Genomic DNA, 19,296 nt, shown 5'->3' on the forward strand with positions numbered 1-19,296 from the left:
TCATCTCCATCTGAGGGATTTTGGGAAGATCTCAGCTCCTCAGAGCTCCTCAAAGAGTGACTGTTTAACAGTACCCAATCCCCAGAGAAGCACATCCTTGGGAATTCTACCCCAAAGTCTGCAGCTCGCCCACATTTCCTCCCTCCCTGCTGCCAGGTGTGCCCACACCTCCTGTAGCCAACACAGACAGACCCTGGGAGGCACCTGCAGCAAACCCTGTTGGTGCTCCCCTGAGGCCATTCCTCAGACATTGGCGCTGATTTGTTCCCAAACCTCCCAGAAAAGCCACTCCCTGAAGCAGAGGCATTCCATGGCTCATTCAGTCTCCTCAAAGCAATGTGAGGACAAAGCCCACAAGGACCTGGATTCATCCCTGACTCCTGTGAATCCTGAAAGCCTAACACATTTATCAGGAATAAATCACAGGCTTTTTAGCCTCCTGGTTTCCAAACAATGCATCATCCCTGACTCCTGGATACCACACACACCACATCTGGAATCCCTGGGCATGCAGGAGAGGTGGAGTCCCTGGTGTCCTGGGCTGTAAGATATGTGTGTGTTCTATTTCCATCTGTCAGAGCTGGGGCAGCTCTCTGCTGTTCATGGGCAGTTTTCTTTATCTCTCCCACAGCCAATCCTCCCTCCAGGAGATCTCTGCTGTCCATGGCCACTGAGTGTCCCTGCATGGCTGAGAAAATTCCATCATTCATGGGGAGAGGCTGTGCCCAGGGGAGGAGCCAAGCATTCCTACCTGGATCCAATCTGACCCTGGCACACCACAGCAGCCTTTGCCCACTGCATTCCCAGAGGAGCAGCTTTCTTCCCCACTGCATTCCCAGAGGAAGCCCAGGCCCATCCCCACCAGCCCTGGAGCTTCAGAGGAAAACTCCAGCCTTGTGCAGGATCCCTGCTCCAGCAGAAGCACAGCTGGCACTGCAGGAGGGCTGAGCCACCATGGGATGGGACTGCTGCCACCCCCCTGACACACAGGCTGCCAGGGCTTGTTCTCACTCTGGCAGTGGTTTGGTTTTGTTGTTTGTGCTATTGCATTTGTATTTTTAATTTTCCTAATAAAGAACTGTTATTCCTATTCCCATACCTTTGCCTGAGAGTCCCTTAATTTCAAAATTATAACAATTCAGAAGGACGGTGTTTACATTTTCCAATTCAGGAGAGGCTCCTGCCTTCCTTAGCACACAACTGTCTTTGCAAACCCAGACAACTGGGAATGCTGGGATTCACAGCAGGCACTGATGCACAGGGTGCTTAAGGAGGGATTTGGGGTGCAGGCTGCTGGCAGCTCCCTCTGCCTGCTCCCAGGCTGTAATTCATTAATCAGGAACACTGAGAGGGAGACAGAGACATTGGAGGATGATCAAAATTCCTGCAAACCTCATTTCCATGGACACATGGCAGAGGCAAAATGGGACATTATAAAAACAAATTCCACCCTAACCAGGGATGCTTTTTCCATTTTAATGACAAGCATTAACTGTTTTTTAGATGTAAGTTCCACGAAAGCACAAACCCAGCTGAACCTCCATCCAACAATGGAATCTGTGTGCCCCCAATTATACTCCCACTCACCACGCTCCCCAACAATTCCATGTAAAGCCACATGGAGTCTGTTCCCAGTGAGGCTGGCAAGGCCAGTCTGTGCTTGCAGTGTATTTTTTTTTTATAAAACCAAAAAAAAATCAAAGCATCCTTCTCCCAGCTGTCAGCTCTGCCATCCCCCCAGTGCTCCCACCCACGGGGAGCCCTCTGCTCCTGTGGGATCCAGGCTGCCCAGCCCTCACCTCAGGCCCCAGAGATGCTGAAAGAGCTGCTTGCTTTCAACACCCTCACTGTTTGTTTCTTAACAGAAAGACACAACACAATTTTATGGGAAATGCATGCAGGAAGAGAAGGATTTGATTCTCTGGATGTGGAGAGTCAGGCTCCTGTGTGGCATTTAAACACATCTTTTTGACAGTTTTCCTTTTATTCTTTGCCTGATCCTCTCAATGTATCAGCATGTGAATAATCACACTCATAGCAACAAAACAGGTTCCTTCATGGCTGGAGCTGTGTCCCATTGAAATGTCACTGAATCTCTGGGGGGGGTTTTGAAATAGAGGGGACACAGGCTGGGTACCCCCGGGAGGATCGATGTTCCTGCCAGGGCAGGGGGGTCAATTTGTCCTGAACAGCCTCAGGAGGAGGCTCTGATTGCTAAAATCCCCTCTAGCAACAACATGGCCTTGTTGTATCCTTTTATTTTCAAAGCTCCACATGGAGCACTCAGGAAAGGCTGGGAAAACTGGGATTGTTCAGCCTGGGGAAGAGAGGCTTTGGGGTGACCTCACTGTGGCTTTACAGGACCTGAAGGAGCCACAGGAGAGCTGGAGAGGGGCTGCAGACAAGGGATGGAGGGACAGGACACAGGGAATGGCTCCCACTGCCAGAGGGCAGGGATGGATGGGTTATTGGGAAGGAATTGTTCCCTGGGAGGGTGGGCAGGCCCTGGCACAGGGTGCCCAGAGCAGCTGTGGCTGCCCCTGGATCCCTGGCAGTGCCCAAGGCCAGGTTGGACAGGGCTTGGAGCAGCCTGGGACAGTGGAGGGTGTCCCTGCCGTGGCAGGGGCGGGATCAGATGGTTTTTAACATCCCTCCCAGCCCAACCATTCCATGATTCCATGATTCCCATACCATGGGAATGCCACCCCATATGCTCCGTGCACATAAATCCTCTGGCTTGGCAGCACCAGTGATCTGCTTTGTTGGATTTAGAGGACAAATCTGGGGGAAAAAAGTCTGGGATATGAAGAGGAGATGCCATGCTTTTCTTCTGGAAATACTTTGAAGGCTCCAAGCCGACCCTCAGCCAATTTAACAGGAAAAGGAAAAGCAGCTCAAGTCAGTGGTTAAACCTCAAAGGGATCCCTGAATTGTGCTTGACTTAATGAATCCAATAATCGATTCCTACAGCACAAATAAGGTGTGGGACAGATCAGCTAATAAGCATTCTCAGTTAATTGCTTTCTTCAAGTGACAATTTGTACAAATGATACCATCAAAGTAGTAATAATATCCCTATTGATTAAATTAATCTCGAAAAGACAACTCAAATAACTTTAATTAGCAATGCATGACACAAGCACAAAATACTCTGAAAACAACCTTGCAGCCCATCCCAGACTTTGAAACCATGGCAGCAGCCATGGCACAGACATTGGCATCTTTATTCCAACAGATCCACACAATTTTATGGAGCATCTTCAGGGAATGTCTGTGACTAACCATGAAAAGCCATTAAGTCTCCCTGCAGAGCACAAGAGCACAGGCAGCCTCCCCACTTAGTCACAGTCACTGAAACCCAGGGCCACAAACAGCTCTAGAAGAAATGAAAACTTTCCAGCAGGAGGAGCAGGGATGGGAAATGAAGTCTCTGTGCCAAAATTCCCACTTGGAGCTGCCAGGGAATCACAGCACCAGCAGCACTTTCAAACCATGAGAATTGGGCACCAGGTGGATGAAATCAGAGCACAAACTCCTCCAGCACAGGAAAGCGTTAAAGAGTTGGCCCAAAGCTTGTTCAGAGAGAGCAGGAGCTGAGCTGGGCCAGGAGAAGGGGACACAGCAGCCAGAGCTCCCCAGGATGAGGGAGTTGGAACTGTGGAATGCCAGAGTGACACGCAGGAGCCCAGGGCCACCCTGAGACTGGGACTAACGGAGCTGGGTTTAGGGTGGTTTTAAGAGGCTCCTGCAGGACTTATCTCATTTTGCTCTCTGAACTCAGCAGCTGAAAGAAACATAAGGCCCAGATATTTCCCCACAACAGGCACAGTACAGCTCATTTTACATCACTTACAGAACCATGACATTCTTTAGGTTGGAAAGCTTCTCTGAGATCTTTGAGTTCCACCGTGCCCCCAGATCTGCCAAGGCCACCAGTGCCACCAGCACCATGTCCCCAAGTGCCACATCCCCACTGTTAAACCCCTCGGGGATGGGACTCCCCCAGCCTGAAGCACATTAATAAAGCAGAACTCTTGTGCATGACTTTGGCCTTTCTGGGTTAGTCCAGCCCAACCTTCTCAATTCTTTATTTCCATTTGTTATTCAGATTCCTCAATTTAATTTCCCATGACAGGTTAGCTTGTGCTTTTGCCTGAAACACTGCAAATTTTCCATGTCCTTCTCATAGCCTCAATGGATTTATTACTTCATTTTTGTTCTTTGGGCAGTTCTGGCTTTAGATTTTTCAGATATTTTGGTGCCAAAACTGCTGCCAGGATTTGAGGTGAGGCTGCACCAGTGCAGAGCAGAGAGGGACAATCACATCCATAAAACATTTAAAAGTGCCCCAGGATTCTCAGAACAATGATGGAATTTGTACCATTATCAAAAAGAAACACTTTCTGGATTTATTTTCATCCAGGAATCACTGAAACAACCAAGGAACCCCCAAGTCACATTTGGGACTCCAGACAGCCACTTATAAGGCAAAACATCAAAACACCAACAAACTGATTTTTGGAGCTCAAGAATCTTTAAAATTCTACTTTCCGTGCAGCCTTACAAGGCAGATTTCTAAGTATTTTGGCTCTCAAAACCACCAGTAATTTAAAAACCTTGACCAGAACACACAGCATGAGTCTGAAAATGTATGGCTTGGAAACCCAAGCTTGGGAAAGTCACTTGAGGAAGAGAAGGGTGTTTTTTTTTTTTTTTTTTTCTTTCCCACAAGGATGTTTATTGGCCTTTCTAAAAAAATTCAGCACATGAACAAGAAGAGGACAAATGCTCACTACTTTCTATGAGACATCCATCTGATTTTTCCAATTAAGAAGCCAATCTTCAATGAAATCCCCCCAAACCAGGCAAATTAGCTGAAATTATTGTGATAAGAGCAGCTCCACAATGAGACCAAAAATCCCAAATCCAAACAATCAAGGAGAGGCACGAGAGAAGCAAGCTGAGTTTGGAGAGGGATCTCTCCAGCCCCACTGCAGGATGAGCAGTAATTACTTCACAAGGAGAGGAGCTCTGTGGCACATTGAAAGCCTTTAATTTCCACTCCCTTGTTTAAGTGAGATTATTGCTCCCCATAGCCAACAACAACAGATTTCCTAAGTTTCCCGTGCCTTGCCAGCAAAGCAAATATCCTCTGGTAAATCTCTGAGCAGAACAATGATTTTTCATTTTTACAACAGCACAATCAATGCAATTTTCCAGTTAGAAGTCTCCAGCCTCCCCCTATCAGCTTATTAATGCACAAGTGTACTCCAAACCATTCCTGGAAGAATCTCCACAGACTCTGCCATCCCAGGTTACTCTGAAAATGGAATTCATCACTTATGAATCACTTCAGTGTGTGTAAACACTTGAATCACTAAGCCAGATCTAATATTGTACACAGTAATCAAGGGATGTTGTCAGGGGGAGGCACTGAGGCAGCTCTGAAATCCTGCCTTGTAGAGTTTTACTGTTCAAAGCAGGTTTTGTGCTTGTGAACACATCTTATTTGCAGATGCTAAATGCCTGGAAAATATTTGCAGGCTTTGTGTCTTCGTGAGACACTCACAGGAGTCCCAGCACCCCCAAACACTGTTCACCCAACTGTGCTTTTCCTGCTGTTAAAGATCCCTGTAACTTCCAGCAACAGTGTGACAACACAGCCAGGTTCAAGCTGGAAATGCCATTTCATTCCAGCAGCTTTTTGCATCAGGTCACACAGATTGGAATCCAAGGAAAAAAATTAAACTCATCCCCAAAACCAAGTCATTTTTCTTCCATAAAGTGAAATTAAAATGCTGTGAATGCCAGCCCCCCCAGCTCCCCTGGAGGATCCCAGTAACTGTTCAACTCAGTGACAGCTCTGGGCTCCTGAGAACACCGTGAGGTGACATTTTGCTGCCCAGTGGCACCAACCTTGATGCCCAGCTCGATGTTCTCCCCTCCGTACACGTCCATGCCGGGGTCCAGCAGCCCGATCTCCCCGAAGAACTTCCTGTTGACCACGAAGGAGCAGCCGATCATGGCCGGGGTCCTGCACGGGAGAGAACCACAGGGATGACATTTAGGGACACTGCCCCATCCCTGCTGGCCCACGGGCTCATTGCTGCTCAGCTGCTGGGCTCAGCTGCCTCCCACCACCGTCCATCCCAATGATTTCACGGCAATGTGCCTTGGAAGACATTGTTTTACCACTGCAATAAATGGTCCATAATGCAAGCTCATTTCAGGCTGTACAGACTGGAGAAAGGTTTTCCTGGAGTTAAATTGTGGAGGAGCTCTCAGGCTGTGCTTTACTGAAAATACCTCGGGGTGTCTCTGGGCAAGGGCACAACTCTGCCATAAATGAAGGAAATACAAGAATGGCCTTTCCCTTTGTCTTAGGTTAGAAATGGGGATGTGCATTCTATCCTCATCTGTCAGAGCTGGGGCAGCTCTCTGCTGTTCATGGGCAGTTTTCTTTATCTCTCCCACAGCCAATCCTCCCTCCAGGAGATCTCTGCTGTTCATGGCCAGTGAGTGTCCCTGCATGGCTGAGAAAATTCCATCATCCATGGGGAGAGGCTGTGCCCAGGGGAGGAGCCAAGCATTCCTACCTGGATACAATCTGACCTTGGCACACCACAGCAGCCTTTGCCCACTGCATTCCCAGAGGAGCAGCTTTCTTCCCCACTGCATTCCCAGAGGAAGCCCAGGCCCATCCCCAGCAGCCCTGGAGCTTCAGAGGAAAACTCCAGCCTTGTGCAGGATCCCTGCTCCAGCAGAAGCACAGCTGGCACTGCAGGAGGGCTGAGCCACCATGGGATGGGACTGCTGCCACCACCCTGACCCACAGGCTGCCAGGCCTGTTCTCACTCTGGCAGTGTTTTGGTTTTGTTGTTTGTGCTATTGCATTTGTATTTTTAGTTTTCCTAGTAAAGAACTGTTATTCCTGTTCCCGTACCTTTGCCTGAGAGTCCCTTAATTTCAAAATTATAATAATTCAGAGGGAGGAGGTTTACATTTTCCATTTCAGGAGAGGCTCCTGCCTTCCTTAGCACACACCTGTCTTTTCAAACCAAGACAATACTGGAGGAGCTCTCAGGCTGTGCTTTGTTATTATTATTATTATTATTATTATTATTATTATTAGTGCTTTATTATTATTATTAGTGCTTTATTATTATTATTATTTGGAAATACCTCGGGGTGTCTGTGGGCAAGGGCACAACTCTTCCATAATTGAAGGAAAAACAATAATGGAAATACAAGAATGGCCTTTCTCTTCTCTTACTCCCAGCATGTCTGGAATGGAGCAGACTTTAGGATGGGTATTTTTAGGGTATTCCAGGAAAGAGTGTTTCCAGTTTGAATCACACAGGAGCCATGGCCACCAGCAACAAGCTCTCTGCAAATCTGTAGAAGCAAATCCTTTAAAAACTGTTTGGAGAAGCATCTGTGGGGTCATTTCCCAGTTCCCCCAGTAGCAGCAGGGCTCTGGGTTAGGGATCAAGTGGTCACATCCATCCTGCACCTCGTGCCCTCCAGCTCAGAGCTCTCAGCTCACACTGCAGGGGCAGCCAGGGGCAGGGGCTGGCCAGGGAAACAACCCAGAAAACTAGGAGCATCAATGGAATAGCACAAGGAGGGAGGAAAAACACAGTGCCAGGAGTTAATTTGTCATAACTGTGCAATTTTAAGGGCATTATAGATGGTTGTGTTTACTAATGACCCTCATTACTCACAAACCCCTGGACCAGCTCTCCAGCTGCTCCAGCTGCCCTGAGATGAGGATGCAGCTCTGATTCACACACTCTGAGATCACATTTCAGGGGATTTTTTGAGTGCTTAGCCCGTCTGACCCTCTCCATAAAACTGCACTTTGCCCAGAGCCCAGCACTGCACAATCCCACATGGTTCTGCTCATGCTGCTCGGGGACACTCTCAGCTGCTGCTGCCATGGCGTGTGCACAGCGTGCCCCTGGGATATTCCCTGGGCTGGAACAGAAATAGAAAAAGCATTCTCCCATTTGACTGCTGCTCTTTGAATCCATGCTGTAAAGGAAAAACCCAGGGGCCCACTCAGTCCAGCAGGGAGGTGCCAGTGAATTTTACAGCGAGGTCCTGCCAGAGTCTGATTTTTTGGGAGCTCCAGGTGAAGCTGGAGCTAGAAGGCTCCTAGCTTCTAGGAAGCTTGTGAAGGCTGACCAAGAATAGAGACTAGACAGAGCTAAAGAATAAAGTAGGGATTTATTAAAAGGCTTCAATGGATCCACCTTGGGCAGCACAACTCAAAATGGTCACAAAATGCACGACTGCTCACGGGGTCTCTCACTTTTATAAGTTCTGCTCCATTTGCATATTGGAGTTAATTATCCAAATACAGCTTCAGCCCATGAAGTCCTGTTTGTTTTTCTCTCTTCAGCCCACATTGTTTGTGCTCTTGGGCCTGATATCTGAGTCCTTCGTCCCCAGCTAGAGCAAGAATTGTTTTGTCTCCCTACTCTGTGAAAAGAGCTCACCATCCCCTAATATGAAGCCCAGACCCACACACTAAAGCAGCACAGAATGTGAAAAATAGAAAAGCTAAAGCTGAGGCATCACAGGACTTCCCTGCCCACCCTGAGCTCTGAGCTCTGAACAGGGGGATGGGATGCCCATCATCACCTCTGTGAGCCCGTGGAAATCCCACAGCCCCAGGAATGCCTGTTCTCCAGAGGGAAGCTGCTCTCGAGGCAGGAATGAGGTGGCAGTATCCTGTGTGGTAACAGCAGCCCCCAAATCCTGGCTCAAAGCCCATTCCAGCCCTGTCCATGCCACGGAGCACATCCAAGGCTGGACTGAGCAGGTTTGGCCTGCAGAGGTGGAGAACAGCCCTGAATTCCCCCAGACCTGGCTCACAGACAGCAGGGCCCAGGCCCCAGCTCTCCATCCACACCTCACATGGTGCCCAAATCTGCCAGAGGAGCTCCTGGGGTCCCCAGGGCAGCTCAGGAATGTCAAGGATTTGACAGTTCAGCTCCACCAACAGCCACCAAACCATCCTGATAAAAACCACGAGTTCCTTGGATGAAAGCTTCTGCCCACTTTAATATTATTATTTATAGACATTTTAATATTTCTAATAGAATGTAGAAGAGCTGGATGCTGCTGCCACGTTAAATTAGTTCCAATTGGAATCCATCAGACAGTTTTTCCAATAGATTTCTTCCCTGACAGCTGGCTCAGCCTTCCTTCCATGGAGCAAGATAATGTTTCATGGTTTGCTGCCACTCTGGTACTTAAGATTTCAATTCTCTTGCTTTATTTGTAGCAAGTTAACTGCCATTAACAGAAACAATTCCTTCTGAAATGATAACCACCTTACAGATGCCAAATCGAATAGTTCCATTATCTTAGATTACCTCCTGGAATTTAAGAGAAGGGAAAATTGCTCTGGTTTTACCCAGAGTATGAACGACCCAGTTCATCTCCTCCACTGGGAATAGGTGTGGAAACCTCTGACTTCTCCTGTCAAAAACTGTTAGAGGCACTCAGAGGAGAGGTAAAAGCCAGAAAAAGAATCCAGGAGAAAGTTTCAGACAAAGGAAACTGCATTTTGGACCCAGTAATGTGGATCAGTGGGAACTCTCAATCAGGTAAATGAGGTTTTTCCTGAGCTGGAAACAGCTCAGGAGCCACGAACAGGAGCTGTACCCTGAGAGCTTCTTTCATTGTTATTTATAAATCATGGAATGGGTTGGGTTGGAAGGACCTTAAATCCCATCCCATCCCATCCCACCCCTGCCATGGCAGGGACACCTTCCACTGTCCCAGGCTGCTCCAAGCCCTGTCCAACCTGGCCTTGGGCACTGCCAGGGATCCAGGGGCAGCCACAGCTGCTCTGGGCACCTGTGCCAGGGCCTGCCCACCTGTGCCAGGGCCTGCCCACCCTCTCAGGAAGGAATTTTTTCCTGAGACTTCACCACATGACTTGGAAACAGCTTAACTGGGTTTTAGCAACTTCATTTTGAAGTTTTCCCCTTCCCCACTGTGCTGCACATCCCGTTCCAGCCCAGGACCACGGGCAGCTCCCGAGGCACCAGTCCTGCTCCCTCCAGCAATCCAAATTAAGTGCTCCATTCTCCTCTGTAACAATGCCTCCACATTTAATAAATGAGGACTCAAGCAGCACTCAACAATTTAAATAAAACCACCATTTGATTTGGGAGTAAATCCCTCAAAAAGGTGGCCGCTGACAATAATGGATTGCTCATCCCCAACGAAATAATGGCCTGCAGACAAAGAGCTGATAAAGCCTCTTGTTCCTCTGCCCCTTAATTAAAAGCATTTACACAGCTTGTTTTTAAAAATCACCCAGCTCAGCCGAATGCATTTTTATTTGTCTGATAGCTAGTCTCCCTTTAATGAGAAAGGAAAAGCAGAATTTGGCAGGAAGGAAGAGCAGAGACGCTGAGCAGAATTACTGGGTTTGTATCCAGAACTCCAGAGTGTTACTTCCTTGCCATTCTTTTGGTTGGTTCTTCTATAGAACAAGTGAAGAAAGGTCAAGAAGAGCAGCTTTTATGAAATATCCTCCTCATGGATCTCTAAATAAAGATGAAGGAGATACAGGGAAAAACGTTTATCCTACTCTATTAAGTTACTTTAATGGTCTGCCTTTCTTTAGCTCACAGTTATCATCTAATGATTAAAAAGTCTCAAGGAGATTGCCCCTTCAATTCAAGGAAATTAATTTTCCCCCACAATTGGATTTGGCTTCCAATTTTACACTAAAGAGCAGGTTATAAAATATGTAGAAAAAAGATATTAAAAAAATAATTAGTACGTTTACCATCGACTGCAAGAGGCTGAGAACAGACTGGAAGCACTTCCAGGGTGTCCAATTCCTGCTAAGCTGCTGCTGGTTCTAATAAACTTGGATCATGGAGTTTTTCACCTTCCACACCACAAGGCACTGCCCCACACTTGGAGCATTTGGGGCAGTCCTGTACCTGCCCAGAAGGAATTTCTTTGTCCCTCTCCCAACCTTGCTATTCCTATTTCAACATACCGAATCCACACATCTTACAGTCATGGATGGAATCATGGAATGGGTTAAAACTCATCCAGTTCCACCCAGCAGGGACACCTTCCACCATCCCAGGTTGCTCCAAGCCCTGTCCAGCCTGGTCTTGGGCACTACCAGGGATGGGGAATCTATGGAATAACCTGTGCCAGGGCCTCCCCACCCTCACAGGGAACAATTCCTTCCCAGTATCCCGTCTACTCTGGCAGTTTGACCCCATTCCCCTTGTCCTGTCCCTCCAGTTCCTGATGCAGGGTCCCTCTCTGCCTCCCCTGTGTCCCCTCCAGACCCTGGGAAGTGCTGGGAGGTCTCCAACCACCTCCTCTTCCCCAGACTGAACAATCCCAAATTTCCCCAGCCCATCTCCACAGGGGAGGAGCTCCAATCCCTTTATCAATGTCATGGCCCCCTCTGGCCTCGCCCCCACAGCTCCACGTCCTCCCCATGCTGGGGACACCACAACTGTGCAGGGCTCCAGCTGGGGGCTCATGGGAACAATCCCATTTTCCACTCTGGGATTTCCCACCCCTGCTGCCTCTCTGTGCCTCCACCACCCAGCTGGGGCTCACTGGTGGGATCCAGCATCTCAGCAGGAAACTCTGGGAGCCTCTGAGCTCCAGGGCTGAAATTCAACCAACTCCCAATATGCAGAAAATGTCAGGTAAATTATCAAATGAAGGCCTGTGGCTTTAATTAGTGGCCTGTCAATGATTTCCCTGATGACTGCAGGGAAGGGAAGAACACCACCTTTATTTTCATGCGACACTCTGTGATAAAACACAGGATTTTCTCTTGGCCAGAGGCAAGATTAAGGACCTGTCTGCAAAAGAAACAACTTAGTGCTGTCTCCTCTGTGTGCAGAAAATAAATAAAAAAATATTCAAGTCTGGGATGAGTAACACAGGTTTAGACAAGGGAATGTTTGTGTGGAAATTTAATGCAAGGATTGACCCCTCTGATCATCAAACAGGGACAGCCAGAGGCTGCCCCAGGGCAGACCCCCGTGGGACAGAACCCATCCAAACCCTCTGCTCCACTGGCAGCTGTGGCCTGGCACTCAGGGATGCCAGGACACAGCCTCCAGCTCTGACTCCCGCTGACCAGTCCAGCCCAGTGCAGCACTACCCTGGGCCAGTCTGAGCCCACAGGATGGCTCTGGGGTGGCTGAGAGGCAGCATCCCTGCTGAGTGTCCCCAGGCCACCCTGGAGCTGCCACCACCCCCAGGTGACATCCTGTTCTCAGGGCTCCTGCAGCCACCCCTCCACAAAGCCACGGAGGAAACCTCTGCACCCTCGGAGAGATGGAGGAGGGGAACTGGAGGAATGAAAAAGCACTGGAAAGCAGCAGGTCTGGTTCCAGGGACATTTGGCTTCTGGACCACCCACTCCTTTGGGAAGTGCCCTGTGGAGGCTGGCCTGTCCCCTGGGGTGCCTGGAGGGGCGGGCAGAGCCTGGAGCCCGTTCCCTGAAATGGGATTGCAGGAGACAAGAGGAATCTCCGCACAGGGAAATGGGGTCAGGCAGAGCAAAGCAGAGACCCAGACAGAGCTGGCCCTGCCCCACCTGCCACTGTGTCCCTCAGCTTCATGCCACTCCCCGTCCTCAGCCAGGGCTGGCTACACCCAGGAGAGCGGTGAGCATGAGGCAGAGCCTCCTGCCTGGCCCTGGCCCTCTCAGCCTTCTCCCACGGGCTCCTCAGCGTTACAGATGGGTAATGAGATGGTTGGCTCTCACAATGAAGGGGTGAGCATTACGTGTGTGTTAAAAGAAGTTTTGTAGGTGTGTGGTTGTGTTACTGCAGTGTGTCCTCCCCCTTGCATTGCTATCATGGGATGGCCTTGGCACTCGGGGCATTTGGGAGGCTTGGCTCGTTACTATGGCAACACCTGACCCCAAATCAGGGTGTGAGAAAGTGATCTGCACCCCTGGGCAGCAAGGAAGGAGCCACTGACAGGACTTCAGGAGGGGCTTGAGGTATAAAAGGTGAAGCATCCATTTTGTGGATGAGCACGTGGCTGGTAGTCACGGGCTCCCAAGAACTGTAATTGTTCCTTATTCAGTCCTTTTGTTGTATTTTTTGTTAAGCTTTAATAAACCTTTAAAATTTTAAAAGTGAGCAGTCATTTCTCACATCAGCCACAACCCCAAGTACATGGTGCCTCCATCTCACCCTGCCTTACCCCATCCCAGCTCCTTCCCACCCCAAACACGTGGTGTTCCCATCTCAGTCCTGTCCCAGCTCCTTCCCACCCCAAACACGTGGTGTTCCCATCTCAGCCCTGTCCCAGCTCCTTCCCACCCCAAACATGTGGTGTTCCCATCTCAGCCCCATCCCAGCTCCTTCCCACCCCAAACACGTGGTGTTCCCATCTCAGCCCCGTCCCAGCTCCTTCCCACCCCAAACACGTGGTGTTCCCATCTCAGCCCCATCCCAGCTCCTTCCCACCCCAAACACGTGGTGTTCCCATCTCAGTCCTGTCCCAGCTCCTTCCCACCCCAAACATGTGGTGTTCCCATCTCAGCCCTGTCCCAGCTCCTTCCCACCCCAAACACGTGGTGTTCCCATCTCAGTCCTGTCCCAGCTCCTTCCCACCCCAAACATGTGGTGTTCCCATCTCAGCCCTGTCCCAGCTCCTTCCCACCCCAAACACCCCAGGCAGGATGCAGCTGCATTCCATGGAGCGGGGTTTGCTTTGTTAGTGACCTTAGCCCTGGATTTCTGCAGGGTCGCAGAGGCCAGGGCAGCCAAGGGAGGCACTGCCCAGGCAGGAGCCCGATGGCAAAAGCTCAAAATCTGGTGTCACACACAAAGGGGAATCCCACATTCCTGTGGGACACCTCGGTGCAGAGCAGGAGCTGGAAGAGCCGCGCTCCCAGCTCCCCTTCACTGCCAGGGGGATGGAGAAAGCTGGATGTATTTCCCAGGGATGTAACCAAATGTCCATGAAGGAATGGCATTTCAGTCCCCAGCAGCATCCCTTCCTTAATCTCATCCCCAGGGCAGCATCTCCAAGAGCTGTTCCTTGAACAATTCCAGATTCTCTGCCCCAGTGCCCTTGGTTAATTGTCTGTTTCCAATGGGTTTGTTTCCCTGCTGTTGCTAAGTACCACAGAACCTGTGAAACAAATTAAAAATAAGAGATACCACATAAAAGAGATGCTGGATTGAATGGATTTGCTGAATTTACTGGAGATTAATACCACTTAAACTTTAATGGCAAGGAGGCTGTGAAAACTGGATTTTTAAAAATACCTCTTACACAGGCATCTACCCATGCCTGTGCCCTCGCTGAACACACATTTGACTTTGACACTGTTCTCTGCCTGCCCTGGAACTTCAGGCAAAGCATTTAACTCCTTTGTAGCTCTGTTTTCTCCTCTGTCAGGTGATGTTAACACCTGGATGCTCTTGAGATAAACCATTTACAAACAAGTTTAGTGCTTTCCCCATTGGAGCTGCTGAATTGACTGCTGATATTTCCATGGGTGCCAGACCCGTCAGTCTCTGGTGAGAAAAGCACTGTGGTTAACAACCTTCTAAGCAAGGCTTTGCTCTTTCCCAGCCTTGCTGCTAGAGCAGCATCAAAAGCTGGTGCCCACCCTGTGCCCAGACACAGCCTGGGAACCACTGCTGATTGTGATCTCCTTGTCCAAGCTTGATGACAAAACTTCCCCTTCAGGATGAAACTGCTGCCTTGGCCACTACCTAAAAGCCTTTTCCTTCCTGGCATGTTCTCAAAGCCCAAGGATGTCCCAGCACTGAAGATCCCTGGATGCTTGGACACCTCCTTCATGGCCCAGGCACTTTGTACTGGAGTCCCCAGATGGATGTGCTGCTCTAGGCTGCCAAAATGCTCGTTTTCAGGGAGCAATTGTCCCCAGCTCTCTGTTTTGTCACCTGACGTAAAACCTCAGCCCAAGGATCGGGGCTGATCCCATTCCCACAGCAGGAGCCCTCATGCCAGGAGCCCATCCAGCTCCCACACCCATCCTGCTGGGACCTCACAAAAGGCACCAACCTGGAAAACCCTTGCAGGCCAAGAGCCCTGAGCTGGGATAAGCCTTGCTCAGGGCCATGAGAACGTGCAGAAGGTGTCTGGGGCTGTTCTCCATCACTGGAAATAACTGCAGGTGACATCTCCAATGGCCCTGGTGCTCCTGTGCTCTGTCACAGCAGGGGCAGCATTTGGGGCTTCACTCTGAGTCCCAGAGTACAGACTCCAGAGAAGGCACCTTGGCCACAGTTCATTTGATAATCACCTTCAAATGGAACTGGGTGCTGTGGAGAAATAGAGGAAAGAGTTGCAATGGCAGGATTCTCCCTTGGAAGAGGGCTCCTCACCTGAGCCCATTTCCTGGTGCTGGGGGCACGTGGGGATGCCCCATCCTTCACACCTGGGGGCTCCTCTGGCACACAGGGACCTGTCCAGGTGCCTCCCCAGAGCTCAGGGGCTGAGAGTTCTTCACACAGCCCCTACAGCACACCTGCAAACATCTGCATGCCTTAACAGGCCCCATTTAACCACAAAGGCAGAACTGAGGAATAATTGTGATCACTCGCTGTGATTTATTAGGACACTCCCACAGGAGAGGCCACACAGAGTCTCAGGCTTGGGGCTGAGATAAAGCAGAGCAAGACTTTCATTTGAGCACTGGCTCATACTGGAAGCCACTGAAAAATGCATAAAAGATGCAAGAAAAACACTTTCCCTGCCTGGAAAGCCACTGCAGATCAAGGCAGGGCACAAAGGGAGCCCAGATCAGCAGAGATGAGGAGTCAGGAAAGCTCAGGATCTGGTGAACCTGGTTATATTTTCCCTCTATGCTGGTCCCCTAAAGGTGTGAGCCTCAGAGCAGCTCTGGAAATCTCTGTTCCACGTTCCCTGCACAGACAGGCTCCAGCACACCCTGAAAGCAGCCCAGGAGCTGAGCCCAGCCTGGGCTCCAGCAGGGGACAGGATGTTTGCTGCTGCCCCATCGGTTACAGCGCGGCCACCACTAATAAAGACTTCATCTTTAAAGTCTAATAAAGACTTTATCTTTACCGGGAGATAAAGGTCTGACAAAAGCAAGCCGTTTGAAATTTCAACCTGAGCCGGGAGGTGAGGAAATCCAGGAGTCCCTACCCGCGGATCCCTGCTCTGGAATGGGGCAGGGAAGGAGAGCACACCCCAAATTAACCCCAGTCACCTCAACCCAGCCTCCAGCACCTCCTCAGAGCTCCTTGGGGGCTTCAGCCCCACGGGAGTCTCCATTAACCTGGCACTGTTTGCCTATGCAAATCAGACCTATTTATTCCACGGCAGGGATGCACAATTCCCCAGGGCAAAGTCAGCCAGTGGCTTCAAAGTTCCCCCAGAAGTAGTTTAAAAGCTCATTTGTGCTAATTGGCAGCCACTGAAATCCAGCTCATTGGCAGCTGGAGCAGAGCAGGAGGGGCCTCAGCAGATCCTGGGATTTAACACTCACAGCACCTTCAAACCAGTCCTCAGCTCCTCCAGAGGACAATGAAGTCTGATTATAAATGCCAGATTTAAGGATTTGAGTTTGCACCACTTCAAAGCCCCCAGAGAAAGCACATGGATGCAGAGATTTCACCCCTGTGAAGGGGAAAGATTTTGTGACCTTTTGTTTCAGAGGACGGTTTGGGCTGGAACCTTGCAGACCATCTCATTTCAACCCCTCCACCCCAAACGCTAAAGATCAGGTGGAATAAAAAGGAAATAGATATTGGTATAGAATATAAAGATATTCAAAGAGGAATAACATGGATTTCTTTAACCCCTGGCACTTACAGCCTGACAACACAATAAAGTGCAGGAAAAGGCAAAGAAAAAAGGGGCCAAACATTTCTCCTTAGAAACCCCTCAGATGGTGACCAGAGTTTGGGTGGCCAGGACTGCACGTGCTCATCTAATCCCAAATCTAATCCTAAATCTACTCCCGTGGCCTTGCAGGGAGGAACACCTCATTCCTTGTGGCCACAGCAATGGGAACCCTGTAGGTTTTGGGTCTCTGCTGCCCTGGGGGGGTTTGGCTCCTGCTGCTGCTCACACTCCCTGAAGGGCCCTTCCAGGAATGCAGGAATTCCTCATCAGGAACAGGACTCTTCAGCAAGAACGGCACTGTAACTCCATCTCCCTCCACTGCTGCCAGAGTGCTAATTAAATGATAATTACTCTGGGATGTAATATGTATAACTATCAGGCACTTAACAGGGACGTGTTATTTACTTTGCTGTTTTTAACATGAATATATTTTTTCTCAAGGGCAGCCAAGCAGCTGACTTTGAGTCGTGTTCTTCCTTTCCACTGAGCATAAAAATCACAATGAGCAAATTTCACAGGTAAATAAAGTTTTCTTTGTCTCAGGCACAACAACAACCATGCCCTGGTTAAAGCACTGAACTGGGGCTGAAGGATCAGGATTAACACTCTGAGCCTGAGCTTGCTACCCAAACTGGGACTTGGACAGTGATTTCTGACCTATCTTCTACCAAAATACTCCTACACTTGCTCCAAGTGACATCAGATGAAAGAAACTACAATAAACTGACTTCAGAAGGTGAAGATGGGCTCAGGTGAGCATCTCTGCAGAACAAACCTGCTCTGTTAAGAGCTGAAACACCCTTTTTAATCTCTGAACACTCAAGCCAAACTGCAGAAATCAGGAGAGAAATCTCCCTGAGCAAATCACTGCCTGGAACAAAGATGCTGCAAGCCCGAGCTGTGCATCTGGGGACAAACACACAAAGGGAACTGCCACAAAGCTGAGCTGAGAATTCCCTTGACAGGTAGAGCAGAGCACAAGTCCCTGTCAGCTCCTAGGAAACAGCAGGAACAGCAGAGCAGGGGAAGGCTGAGGCCATGGTAAGGTCAGGCTGAGCTGGGGGAGCTGCCCCAGAGCCCCTCTGCCACCACAGGGTGACTTTGGGGTGACTTTGGGGTGATTTTGCACAGTCACATTCAAACCTCCAGCACAACCAGAATTCACCCACTGGTCCCAGTTCCCTCCAGCCCCTCAGCAGCAGCTCCTAAACACCAATTCCTCCTCAGCTCCGCATTCCAGGCACTGCTGGAAGCCTGTGGTGGGTGATGCCATCAGCAGTGGGGTTTGCACAGCCCCTGGTGCTCTGTGCCAGATCCCTGCAATGGCTGGGAAAGATTCAGGAGCCTCAAGTCCTTGGGAATTGCAGGGATATTCCTGCAGACAGTTTGGGTGAGTGATTTCCATCCCCATCACGGGGTGTGAGGAGTGGTTATTGACAGCTGGAGCAGCTGCACTCCCTGAGAAATGAGGGAGCAGTGAAACAGCCCCGTAAGCACCTTGAGCTGAGGAATGCATTTATTGTGACACCTCCTTGATAGCAGCTATTGGTGGGGAGGGAGCTCCCAGCTTTATCTCCCCCTCACGCATCCCTGGCACAGCTGCACAATTCCTGGGCAAGCAGCAGATCCATCCTCTGCCTTTAACAGCAAATGTCACTCATTGCTCAGTGCTGAGCTTTGTTTTGTTTAAAACACCAGGCAAAGCTGATGGAAAAGAAAAATGAAAATGAGGAAAACTGCAGTGAAATGTAAATGCAAGTTTGGTAAAGATGATTGCCAGGTAAGGGAATTCAGGGGTGGAGAGGATGGTTTGGGTTCACCTCCACCTGGATTAATGCAGATCCACCCAACCACCAAGCACAGAGGCTGATGCTGGCAGAGAGATTTATCTCAACTGCTTGTTTAAGGGTCAGGCACCCTGAGCCAACAGCTCCCAAAGCTGCAACCCCATCCCAGGAACTGGGATCTCAAAGCTGCTCTCAAAGCTGCAATCCCATCCCAGGGAGACTGACCACACCAAGGGACCCTGGAAATCTGTGTTTCCTCCCACAGCTGCACAAGCTGGGAAGCACAAAGAGATTCAAGAGCTCTTGAAAAGGCAGAGTGGAGCAATGCTGAGCACAAGGCAACCAGGGAAGTGCTGCAGATCAGCTCCTGACTTCAAACCCTGAGCACCAGCACAGCCTTGACTGATTTCTGCTGGGATGGGGCACACTCACCATGAGCCCCCTCTGGGACAGCTGCTTGTGGTTTATACATTCTTTTTTTTGAGTGGAGAGGGTGGTGGTGTTGCTTTTTTAGTTTGCTTTGGTTTGTTGTTAATGGGGGTTTTAAATCACCAAATTCAAAATGCATTGATTTTTCTTAAATCACAGAATCCCAGAATGGCTTGGATTTAAAGGGACTTTAGAGATCACCCCA

The 19,296-nt window shown here is 49.6% G+C and overlaps 1 protein-coding gene across 2 annotated transcripts in view; it reads right to left on the reverse strand.

Annotated features, from left to right (window-relative positions):
* Positions 1-19,296, reverse strand: part of GALNT17 (polypeptide N-acetylgalactosaminyltransferase 17) — a 215,862-nt gene that overhangs the window by 66,112 nt on the left and 130,454 nt on the right. For both annotated transcript variants that reach the window (XM_068210116.1, XM_068210117.1), the window contains one exon: positions 5,917-6,034. In XM_068210116.1, coding sequence (XP_068066217.1) covers positions 5,917-6,034 — 118 coding nt within the window. The remainder of the gene's footprint in view (positions 1-5,916; positions 6,035-19,296) is intronic.

This window comes from Anomalospiza imberbis, chromosome 20, assembly GCF_031753505.1.
Source record: "Anomalospiza imberbis isolate Cuckoo-Finch-1a 21T00152 chromosome 20, ASM3175350v1, whole genome shotgun sequence".
In the NCBI taxonomy this organism is placed as follows: Eukaryota; Metazoa; Chordata; class Aves; order Passeriformes; family Viduidae; genus Anomalospiza; species Anomalospiza imberbis.